Source organism: Parambassis ranga, chromosome 24, assembly GCF_900634625.1.
Source record: "Parambassis ranga chromosome 24, fParRan2.1, whole genome shotgun sequence".
Classification (NCBI taxonomy): domain Eukaryota; kingdom Metazoa; phylum Chordata; class Actinopteri; family Ambassidae; genus Parambassis; species Parambassis ranga.
The window spans coordinates 11,459,417-11,471,486 of record NC_041043.1 but is presented as its reverse complement, the minus strand read 5'-3'; the positions used below and the strand labels follow the sequence as shown (position 1 = coordinate 11,471,486).

The 12,070-nt window shown below is 42.3% G+C and overlaps 1 protein-coding gene across 1 annotated transcript; it reads right to left on the bottom strand.

Moving 5' to 3' along the window:
* Nucleotides 1-6,177: 6,177 nt before the first annotated feature.
* On the bottom strand, nt 6,178-10,272 carry aldh8a1 (aldehyde dehydrogenase 8 family, member A1). Its single transcript, XM_028398168.1, has 7 exons — nt 9,999-10,272; nt 9,310-9,457; nt 8,656-8,811; nt 8,425-8,574; nt 8,098-8,354; nt 7,090-7,251; nt 6,178-7,017 (listed from the first exon to the last, which is right to left on the bottom strand). Exons 1-7 carry the CDS (start codon nt 10,143-10,145, stop codon nt 6,565-6,567), a joined length of 1,473 nt encoding a protein of 490 aa, XP_028253969.1. The 5' UTR covers nt 10,146-10,272; the 3' UTR covers nt 6,178-6,564.
* Between the last annotated feature and the right edge of the window lie 1,798 nt (nt 10,273-12,070).

The window sequence follows — 12,070 nt, the reverse complement described above, 5'->3', positions numbered from 1 at the left end:
CTGATAGAGGCAGACATGTTGACCTCAGATGACCTCTGGATCTTCAGCAAAGACTGATAAACATGTTGATGCTGACAGCCGGAACAATTAAGGTTGTAATTTTTGTCCTCAGGCTCAAATACCTTTCTACGTAAATTCCTTTGTAGACTCTTGTATTCCGTGCTTTTTTATTCAGTAAACACCTGAGAATCTAACATCTCCGTGCTGACCTGATTTCCCCTTTTTTTCCTCTGCTTTGTTTGACCTAAACATTCTGTGTCCTCTCATGTCTGCCCTGGTTACACACTGCAAACCTGTCTAATGGAAACAGCCTCAGCAAGGTGACATTTAGCACAGGACAGGATGAGCATATTAAACATGTTCCACCAATCTGAAGCATTTCTTTCTTTTTACATTGTGTGTCCGTGCTGGTGTGATTCTGCACAACACGGAGCATCACACACAACAGCAAAAAGGGTTTGTAGCATAAGAAGTCCTGCCCTACTTCCAACTCACATTCCCATGAGTCTGTGGCACACACACACACACACACACACTCACACACACTCACACACACTTCCAAACCTGCCAGTGTTGTTATCAAATCTGGAAAAGGGATCATGGTTGTGCTAAAAATAACTGATTCTTTTTTTTACTAGTGTGTAAGAAGCATCTCTCTGAGGAAACTCAGTGGAAAAATTCCTGTAATGGATTTACATAATAAGGAAAAAGTTTATCATGGACATCAGCCCAGAGGAGGACTCTCTCTTAGATAGATGGTGCAAAGCATGAAGCTGTAATCCATGTATAATTAGGATTAACACATAATTTGATCAATTCGTAGTTCTGACAAATGTTATAGATGAATTATGCAAAAAAATAAAACTCATGCATTTAAAGTGCATTGTTGAGAGAGGTAATGAAGTTCCTGTGTCTATTTTTAAAGCTGCCGAGCATCACCTGACCTTGTGTTTGGCCTTTTTTTAGTTCATTGTGTTCAGACAATTTGAGTCTGAACCATTGTTTCCAATCATTTCAGCAGTTTCAGCAAAAACCAAAATTATATAGAATACTTTTTTAAACATCAGATTTTCTCAGTTGTTCTCAGTTTTTCTCAGGAGTTGGTTAAGGTCAGTGTGGGAGTGTTTAAAACATTGCAACTAGAAATAGAAAGAAAACATTGCAGTGTGCAGTGATTATCTTAACATATGTACATATGGCCACTTCACCTCCTCACTGCTTCATGTTTAGCCCTCTTGTTTGCATACACTGATCATTCCCTGTTTACAAATTATGGGATTTTTAGGGTTGCATCTTGTCCTTGGTTAGTTTAGATGAAAATGTATTTGGAATTCAACAGAGACTGTCAGGGAGTGTTGATTAGGCTGCAGAGCACAGAGCATCGGAGAATGTTTTAATATCCAAACCTGCCAAGTGTGGCATAAACTCAAGAAAAAACAATCAGTGTCGGTCTAAATAGTGCATGATTTTGTTTAAAAAAAAAACAAATTGCAGGGGTGCAGTGAGCATTTATCCAAGTTCTTCTTCAGTCAAATGAAGGACACATTTCCTTTCTTATGTCAGTTTCAAGTATGTATGTTTGTTTCCATTGCATTTCCAGACTGCTGACTGTATTGCACCTCACTGAGACTGACATGCAGCTGCAAACATTTGGCCTTCTGTAGCCAAGTAACACTCTCCCTCCCTCCCTCCCTCCCTCCCTCCCTCCCTGCAGACACACTTGGAGTTTGCTGGCTGAGTTTGCTTAACCTGCTTGAACTGCAGCATTTTCTCAGGACTCAGCTTCATCTCAGGGCTTATCTACCACAAAAAAAGAAAAAAAACCTAGGCTGACCCACTGTGGAAAATTCCCTCAAATGTGACAGAAGGCCTTGTGAGACTGAGGAGTGCTGAGAGGAGAGGCTGGTGGTGAGAAAGCTTGCTGTGTGTGACACATGACACTCAAAAGGAGGGAAAAAAGGGAAGCTTTCAAAAAGATACAGACAAGAGAGCAATGAAAAAAGACATGGGGGCTGGAAACCACTGAATACTGATTTGGTCTCCCTTTTTTTCTTAGTTAATTTGGTGAATTTTAGATGTCACACTGGATGGGTTTATGTAACAGATGTAAACAATGCTGCAAAATCTGGGACACGAGGAAATATATAATGAGTCCAGGTCAACTCAGGACTCCAATGCTCTCAACTTTATTCTCTCTTATACACAAACCAAATAGAAAATGTTCCTTTGTGCAGATTTATAATTAAAAAACACAGAAAAAAAGATAACATTTCTCATTATTTGGAGCCAGAAAAAGCAAGAAAACGGTTGTTGGTAGTTGGCTACGATTCCACATTCATATCAGTGAGAAGACGCTCTGCAGGAGGTCTATCACATCCCTGCAGCCAGCATGAAAACAGATTGTTTATATATTCTGTCAGGCTAGATAGTCACGTCTCTGTGTGGATATAAAATAGAAGGATGCGCTATTATCGTTTTTCCCTCGTGCCCACGTTGAAAGCTTATTGGTTTGGCCGGAGCCATGGGCAGTGTCCTCAGTCACGTACCAGCAGGGCGAGCCCTGCTTCTGCGAGGCCTTCCCTTCTCAATGAAACTGGGAGATGAAAGATAAATCCAGAAACAGGACGGAAATGGAGGAAAATGAAATAAATGCTGACTTGTGTGTGTGTGTGTGTGTGTGTGTGTGTGTGTGTGTGTGCTGCTGCAACAAAACACGTCGCTTTGGACCTTCAACCTGACTTTTGGGTGGTATCCATTTCATCACACGCAATGTTCTAGGAAGAAGTGTGTGTGTGCATGTGTGTGTGTGTACACAGCATGACATAGCACAATGCCCCTTCCCTAGCCAAAACACAGAGGGTGGGACACACACACACACTGTGGCTCAGTGGTAAATGTCACATAGAGCTCACCAGGGGACGTGATTTTACATTCTCTGTTAACGGATGGGGCACCCCTCCCCGTGCACCCTCCTTTCCTACTTTAGCAGTGAACCGGCCCAAGTGCAACACGTTCTCATCTGCATGCATGATGTCGGTCACATCCCACATTCCACATGGAGTCATGATGACCAAGGAGAACAAGAAAAATGTGATTAAATACAGTTAAGGAGAAAGTTAGGTTCTGTTTTCTAAAGATATTTTAGTTTGAGGTACATCTCATGAACAACCCTAGAAATCTTTATCGGATTAAAGTCAGGGCTTTGAGCATGCCCGTTACTAACCTGGAGGTAGTTCTTTATGAGAAGACGCATATGATTCAGGTTTTTGTCATGTAGGAAGAGAAAACAATTTGCTGCCGACGGCGCTAAATTTTCTTCTAAGACATTTAGATAGTCTTCTTTTTTCATGATTCCTTTCACCCTGACAGCAGCATCCTCACAGCATTATACTGCTACTGCTGTGCTTGACTGTGGGACCATGTTCTTTGTGTAAAACTCTTCTCCTTTCTTTCTCCAAATAAAGACAACATCTCTGTGCCCAAAGAGCAAGAGTGTTCTTTCATCTGACCAAAAGACACACTTCCAGTGTGTGTAATCTGTCTCTCAGTTGTCCCTAGCATACTACAGTCTGGTTAAAGGTGTCTGTTCTTGGCTCTTTAGGCACACCTCTTACTAGATTCCTTTCCCGAACCTTCCAAAATTTTCTCCTTCTTTGACTCTCTTTGAACATTTTGATAATACCTCTCTCACCAGTTCTAGAAACACTTTCATAAACCTGTATGTACTTCTCCTGCCCAGTCTAAACTTATTTCTTTCACTTTTGCCATGACGTTTACAAGTGCTAAGGCTAAATGTTACTTGTTATACTGTGAGTTTGCTGCAAGATACTAATCCTCACTTTTAAGTGTAAATCCAATGCATACAGCATCACTCAGTTAAAACATAGACTACATAGTATTTTTGCATAACAGTGATTTGTACTGTGGTTAAACAAGAGGACAGTTCTTAAGGGGGCTGATTACTGAACCTGGTAGTGTTTGGTTTGTATGAAAAAAATAATTGAATATATTATACACATAATTGAAATACTGTGGTAAAAATTTGTTAAAATTTCCTCTATTAAACAGAACTTGGAACATATTTACAGATGCTATTTGGATGATGCTTTTAACTTTAATCACTTATTATGAGGTTAGCACTTTTAGACAACACTTTCACTGTTCAGTATGGACATTTTGTCTCCAGACACTAAGTCGAACACTTCACTTCTTTCTTCAAACATTTTGTTTTCTGTCAGCAGGTCAGACAAAAAAACATGTCAATGTGAAACAGAGCTCTGAGTACATACTATAAGGCGCGCATGAAGCAAAAAACACAGCAGACTTTGACCACATGTTATCCACAATGACGAGGTAAAAAACGACTGTTTATCTGTCAGCAGAATCACCTTTTTGTATCACTCATCAGAATGCAACATGTTTCTATCTTTTAACGACACTGTGTGCAGATGCTATCAAGAGTCGGTGCATTCTACTGACGACGGTGACATAACTGACATAAAAACACACTGAGTTTCGATAAGGTGTTTTAATCTAGGGCAACAGTTGCATTACAAAACAGTTGAACACTTCCTGAATGTGTCTGTCTGATGGGTTATCCTGACACACATGCAAACTGTATGTACTGCAGGCCTCATAACTTTAAGCCTTCTTAAACTACACTCAACAAAAATATAAACGCAACACTTTTGTTTTTGCTCCCATGTTTCATGAGATGGACTTGAAGATCTAAACTTCATTCCAGATACACAATATTACCATTCCTCTCAAACATTGTTCACAAATCTGTCTAAATGTGTGATAGTGAGCACTTCTGCTTTGCTGAGATAATCCATCCCACCTCACAGGTGTGCCACATCAAGATGCTGATCTGACATCATGATTAGTGCACAGGTGTACCTCAAACTGCCCACAATAAAAGGCCACCCTGAAATGTGCATTTTGTTTCTGCTTTATTGGCGGTCTGGGGACTCGGAACCAGTCAGTATCTGGTGTGACCACCATTTGCCTCATGCAGTGCAACACATCTTCTTCGCATAGAGTTTATCAGATTGTCTATTGTGGCCTGTGGAATGTTGGTCCACTCCTCTTCAATGGCTGTGCGAAGTTGCTGGATATTAGTGGGAACTGGTGCACGCTGTCGTATACGCCGGTCAAGCACATCCCAAACATGTTCAATGGGTGACATGTCCGGTGAGTATGCTGGCCATGCAAGAACTGGGACATTTTCAGCTTCCAAGAATTGTGTACAGATCCTTGCAACATGGGGTCTTGCATTATCTTGCTGAAACATGAGGTGATGTTCATGGATGTATGGCACAACAATGGGTCTCAGGATCTCATCACGGTATCTCTGTGCATTCAAAATGCCATCAATAAAATGCACCTGTGTTCTTCGTCCATAACAGATGCCTGCCCATACCATGACCCCACCACCACCATGGGCCACTCGATCCACAACATTGACATCAGCAAAGCGCTCACCCACACGACGCCACACACGCTGTCTGCCATCTGCCCTGAACAATGCAAACCGAGATTAATCCGTGAAGAGAACACCTCTCCAACGTGCTAGACGCCATCGAATGTGAGCATTTGCCCACTCAAGTCTGTTACGGCGACGATCTGGAGTCAGGTTAAGACCCCGATGAGGACGACGAGCATGCAGTTGAGCTTCCCTGAGACGGTTTCTGACAGTTTGTGCAGAAATTGTTTGGTTATGCAAACCAATTGTTTCAGCAGCTGTCTGAGTGGCTGGTCTCAGACGATCTCGGAGGTGAACCTGCTGGATGTGGAGGTGGTGGGCTGGTGTGGTTACTCATGGTCTGCGGTTGTGAGGCCGGTTGGATGTACCGCCATATTCTCTGAAACGCCTTTGGAGACGGCTTATGGTGGAGAAATGAACATTCAATGCACGAGCAACAGATCTGGTTGACATTCCTGCTGTCAGCATGCCAATTGCACACTCCCTCAATGCTTGTGGCATCTGTGGCATTTTGCTGTGAGACAAAACTGCACATTTCAGGGTGGCCTTTTATTGTGGGCAGTTTGAGGTACACCTGTGCACTAATCATGATGTCAGATCAGCATCTTGATGTGGCACACCTGTGAGGTGGGATGGATTATCTCAGCAAAGCAGAAGTGCTCACTATCACACATTTAGACAGATTTGTGAACAATGTTTGAGAGGAATGGTAATATTGTGTATCTGGAATGAAGTTTAGATCTTCAAGTCCATCTCATGAAACATGGGAGCAAAAACAAAAGTGTTGCGTTTATATTTTTGTTGAGTGTATAAGGCACGTACCCGCAGCATGAATGTTTAATGCGTGTTGGATTAAATTTCTGCTCCTAAATTCACAAAGTGTACTCTGTTCTGCAGTGACTAAGCTAGTGCCTTATCTGGTTGCACCTTTTCTCATTCGGCTATGATGGTACAAAGTGTTCAGTGTGTTACATGATTTATAGTGTCTACTTTTTAGACTAGACTTTTGTGATCTGTAAATCTGAGTTAACAAGAGGCTGCAGTAATCTGAGAGGATTGTGAAGAGTTTAAGACCTCCCTCAGTGTTTGATAGTGATGCTCTTCACCTCTGTGAAGAAGTGATAGGAATCCTTCCCTCCCTCCCTTCCCACACCAGAGTTCTTCATACCGCCAAACGGCAGGTTCAGATCCCTCACCAGCCAGCAGTTGGTCCACACCAGACCTGCTTGTAACCGCTTTGCCAACCTGTGGACCTTTCCTACGTCCCGAGACCACACGGTAGCCGCCAGACCGTATCGCACGCCGTTGCCCTTGGAAACAGCTTCATCCTCGGTGTCAAAGGGGTTGACGCATGTGACGGGGCCAAAGATCTCCTCCTGCATGACGCGGGAGCTGTCAGATATGCCTGAGATGACAGTCGCCGGCATGAAGTAGCCAGATTTGTGTTTTTCAGGCAGATCCAACTGGTCGACACCCTCACCGCAGTGGATAATGCCACCTTCTGATTTGGCAAGAGCTACAAAGCTGCGAACCTGGAACAAAAATGTTTCATAAGAAAAATGAATCATTGTAAATAATGACATTATTATTCATTATGCCAGCACCTTCTCCAGGTGTTCTTTACTAATGAGAGCTCCATTGTTGCTGCTGGGGTCAGAGGGCGGACCTGTCTTCCACTTTTTAGCTGCAGCCACAAATCTTTTCAGGAACTCAGGGTAAATACTTCTCTCTACATAGATCCTGCTTGTGCACAAGCAGACTTCTCCCTAAGGAAAAGAAAGAAAGGAGAAAAGGGTCTTAGGACATAATGTGAGCTATGATCTCCCCCATGTGGACATACTATGTCACTACACCTCGGCCATAACTAAGATGTTCTACACACAGAAAATAACCTTCATTTGTTGGCATAAATAATAACAATAAAAGGTCTGTAGGGAGTTTTAAACACATTTTGGACATCAGTGTGTTAGAATGTTAAAAGATTCAGCAACAAAACGAAATACAAAAAGTACCTTGAATCACAATCTGATGAGGAAATCAAGCATTGGCTGACATTTTAGTTTAGAAGTATAATAATAATATTATATCCACCTATCATCTGAACCCACTTTGTCCTGCATTGCAGGCCTATCCCCTAACCCAGCTATCTACAGCTGAGACCCTAAACAGGTCAATAATATTATATAATAAATATAATGACTAAAAATCTTAACTAAAGCAACCCATGTACTACTTTTTAACTGGCAGGTTGACCTTAAACTATAATGGTTTTTAATACAAAGGTTAGAAGAATCTATAAATGGACTCAGGATGTGTGTATTTCCAAACAAAGCTCACATCATAGGAACATTTTAATTGCTCATAACCAACAAACTTGAAAAAGTCTAAAGCTCGACCATAGGTGCACACCCTGCATGATGGGTAATATAGCCCTGTAACCACCTAAGAGCATGCAATAAGTAAATATAAAAACAAAATTGTGACATCAGTGTTGAAATTCATCCATGGAGGATGTTAAAAAAAGGAGTTGAAAAGGAGCTGAAGTGTGAATGCTGTGTTCAGTAAACAGCCTCTACAACTGCCACAAAGTCTATTTTTTAAACAAGTCTCACCTGATTGGAAAAGCTGGAGCGCACAGTGGTCTCAATGCACTGGTCCAGGTCAGCATCAGCAAAAATAATGGCTGGGTTTTTACCTCCCAGCTCCATTGAGACTTTCTTACAGTAAGGGGCGCTCCGCTCAGTGATGCGTTGGGCTGTTGCCGTGGAGCCGGTGAAGGAGATCAGAGGGACGTCTGGATGGCCGACAAGGGCGTCACCTGCTTTCGGACCAGTGCCAAAAACGACGTTGACCACACCTGGAGGCACACCTATGAGAACATCAACATTAGGTGTGTGTCTGTGTAAATCATCGCTGCATTGTGAGCGCTGCAGTCCTACCAGCTTGTTGCATCAACTTGCACATCATCCAGGCGGTCACAGAGGTCATCTCACTGGGTTTGGCCACCACTGTGTTGCCTGTAGCGATTGCAGGTGCAATCTTCCAGGTGAGCAGGTACAAGGGGAGGTTCCAGGGACTGATCAAGCCAGCTACACATAAACAGCTTGTAAAAACACACACATAGAGAACACAAACTGGACATTTACAAGCAAACAACGCTGAGCCCTCACCCACTCCCACTGGGCAGCGGACGGTGTAGTTCAGGCAGCCCATGTGGTCCATCTGGCTGCATTCGGTGGTGTGATGCAGCACAGATGATGCAAAGAAGCGGAAGTTGTATACAGAGCGGGGGATGTCCAAAGTGCGTGCAAATATCACAGTTTTACCTGTAATTTCACAAAAAAAAAACGTCCTTTTGATCAACTGTTTGATTCACCTGAGGGCAAACTTCTGAGTGCATTGATTAAGAAATAAGGTGACATATTTACCAATCAGCCCTCACATAATCCTGTTAAAGAAGGCTTATAGGCATGACCCCCTAAACATTTGCCCATTTTGCACTCACAGGGTCAAACTGCTCCGAAAATAATCTGGGCAGTGTTCCAGCTTTCCATATTTAATCAAAGTGTCCATTTAGCATATTTACAATTTATATTCTGGTGCAGAGAGAAACATAAATGTTGTGAAGCATTCATGCATGTTTGATTTTAAAGTGATGACCCAGTTTTCTCTGGCTCCAAGCCCAGGACAAACAATCCCATAAAACAAACACCTCGCAGGGCATAATGAGTTGGATTTTAGTGCCAAATAATTTGAACATACAGGTGATAACCACTTATTGACTACCTGAGTGATTAGCTGACAAACAAAACAGTGTAATACACCTTGGTCTCTGGACTCAGCTTGGGCAAACTCCTCCAGATTGGCTTCAATCAGGTCGGCCAGCTTGTTGAGGACTTGTGCTCGCTGCTCTGGGCTTCGAGCTGACCACTCAGGGAAGGCCTGCTTAGCTGCTGCCACTGCTGCCTCCACCTGCAGGCAACAGGTTTAGCAGGTGATTTTCTCTACCCAAGCAGAGACAGGCTCACTATGTGTGGGGACTCATGAGACGAAAAGACAACATGTCATGTTTTTTTGGATGACCTGTGTGTATCTTGATGTAACACACCACTGCCAGACACAGAATACTATGCCTTCCTGAAATGTGTTTAATGATTACTTGACTGTTGACTTGGCAAAGAGCAAAGGTGCATCAACCCTAAAACAATGTTTCAAAGTAGAATTTCAATAAATCTGTGCCACATTATACAGAGAACTCCTGATCACTTTCTGCAGTTTTCACAGGGGTTTAATATGCATGCTCAACAGAACCCCTGTGCAAATGTCATGTTAAGATTTTATGAAGGTTGCTAAACAGGCCGAAAACACTGAAAAGAGGCTATTAACCTCAAAACACACCTGTGGCAACTGACCTCAGTAAAATATCAAGTTTAAGTTTAATTTCTCTGCACACTGCATCAGATTACAGCTGATTAAGCACAACATGCACAACATCTGTGTGAGGATGTCCCACCTCCTCCTTGCCGCTGTCAGGCACTTTGCAGTAGATCTCTCCAGTAGATGGATCATAGGAGTCGATGTGGCTCTGACAGGAGACAAACTTTCCTCCGATGTAGTTCTCCAGAACCAGATATGTACGTTGCTCCGAATTTTTCGACATGGCTGTCAACTAACTGCTCCCGAACCGATGCAACAAAACAGACAAAATGACAGCGGGCTACTGCAGGCACCGTCCCACACCACATGGACTCACAGGCAAATATTAACTTGGCTTGCACTGATCCTCCCACAAACAGGCCTCCTCTGTCTGACACAATAAAGGGTGTGGGGCAGTGGGAGCATATTAATCCTCCCAACCAGTTACTGGTTAACCTCATTATTTCTAAACTACTGTAACTTAATGTAGGAGGTGTGTTAGAAGTTCATCATAGTGAACGTCAAGATAAGTAACTTATTTGGACATATTCTGGCTTCTGAATGCCAGCATCATGGATCTGAAATCAAGCCTTAGATAGGGATAGATAGAGATACGGACGCTCTATTTATATTCTCAAGCACAAAAGTAATGGGACTAAATTTAATAATTAAATTATACACTGCTGACATAAGTCTTGTCCCATACGCACATATAATAATAATAATAATAATGGTTCATTTTAATGCCAAGAGACTTCACATTAATAACATGGTGCAAAATGGAACCATCAAAACGTGCCATGATGTTAGAAGCTTAGTAAAGCCCATGACCTGTGTTTTTGCATGGACAAAAGTCTTGTCTCATTTTTACATGATTCAACCAATCACATTAGAGCTTCACCTGTGACAATAGGCCTGGACACCAAAAAATCACATGTGCACAATCACAGTTAGTCGAATTATTTCACGCAGTGGTCTCCATAGGGGAATTAGTGCAAGGAAACCGGCATGACAGATGAGACAACAAAAAAGGCGTGTTGTATTTGCCCAAGCCCACAGCTTGCAAAGAGGATGGACAGTGGAAAAGTGGCAGAAGATTGAATTTTCTGATGAATCATCAAATGAACTGCATCCCAATTGCCGCAAATATTGCAGAAGACCTGTTAGAACCCATATGGACCCCAGGTTCACACAGAAAACAGTCAAGTTTGGTGGAAGGAAAATCATGATTTCCACACACCAAACCACAAAAGAATGCAAATTTGGGACAAGACTTATGTCAGCCAGTGTGAGAAGAATTTTTACTGTCCAACTGCACCATATACAGTATACCATCGTGGTTGTCAAATACTGCGCAAACTTTATTGTTTGTAATTCTTGTCTCTATCCCTTTGCATGGCTAAAGTTTATCCAGCTTCCATTCAAATACTGTGTAATAAAACAGGACCCGGCTAAGATTATCATATATACAGTGGGGAAAAAAAGTATTTAGTCAGCCACCAATTGTGCAAGTTCTCCTATTTAAAAAGATGAGAGAGCCCTGTAATTTTCATCACAGGTATACCTCAACTATGAGAGACAAAATGAGAAACAAAAATCCAGAAAATCACATTGTAGGATTTTTAAAGAATTTATTTGCAAATTATGGTGGAAAATAAGTATTTGGTCAATAACAAAATGTCATCTCAATACTTTGTTATATACCCTTTGTTGGCAATGACAGAGGTCAAACGTTTTCTGTAAGTCTTCACAAGGTTTTCACACACTTTTGCTGGTATTTTGGCCCATTCCTCCATGCAGATCTCCTCTAGAGCAGTAATGTTTTGGGGCTGGGTAACACGGACTTTCAACTCCCTCCAAAGATTTTCTATGGGGTTGAGATCTGGAGACTGGCTAGGCCACTCCAGGACCTTGAAATGCTTCTTACGAAGCCACTCCTTTGTTGCCCGGGCGGTGTGTTTGGGATCATTGTCATGTTGAAAGACCCAGCCACGTTTCATCTTCAATGCCCTTGCTGATGGAAGGAGGTTTTCACTCAAAATCTCACGATACATGGCCCCATTCATTCTTTCATTTACACGGATCAGTCGTCCAGGTCCCTTTGCAGAAAAACAGCCCCAAAGCATGATGTTTCCACCCCCATGCTTCACAGTAGGTATGGTGTTCTTC

Excerpts from the sequence above, each read along its gene's own strand:
- aldh8a1 (XM_028398168.1), bottom strand. The coding sequence starts at position 10,145 with ATGTCGAAAAATTCGGAGCAACGTACATATCTGGTTCTGGAGAACTAC. Across the intron at positions 8,575-8,655 it reads CCGCTGCCCAGTGGGAGTGG|CTGGCTTGATCAGTCCCTGG; the intron begins GTGAGGGCTCAG and ends GTTTATGTGTAG. Across the intron at positions 7,018-7,089 it reads GTAAAGAACACCTGGAGAAG|GTTCGCAGCTTTGTAGCTCT; the intron begins GTGCTGGCATAA and ends TTTTTGTTCCAG.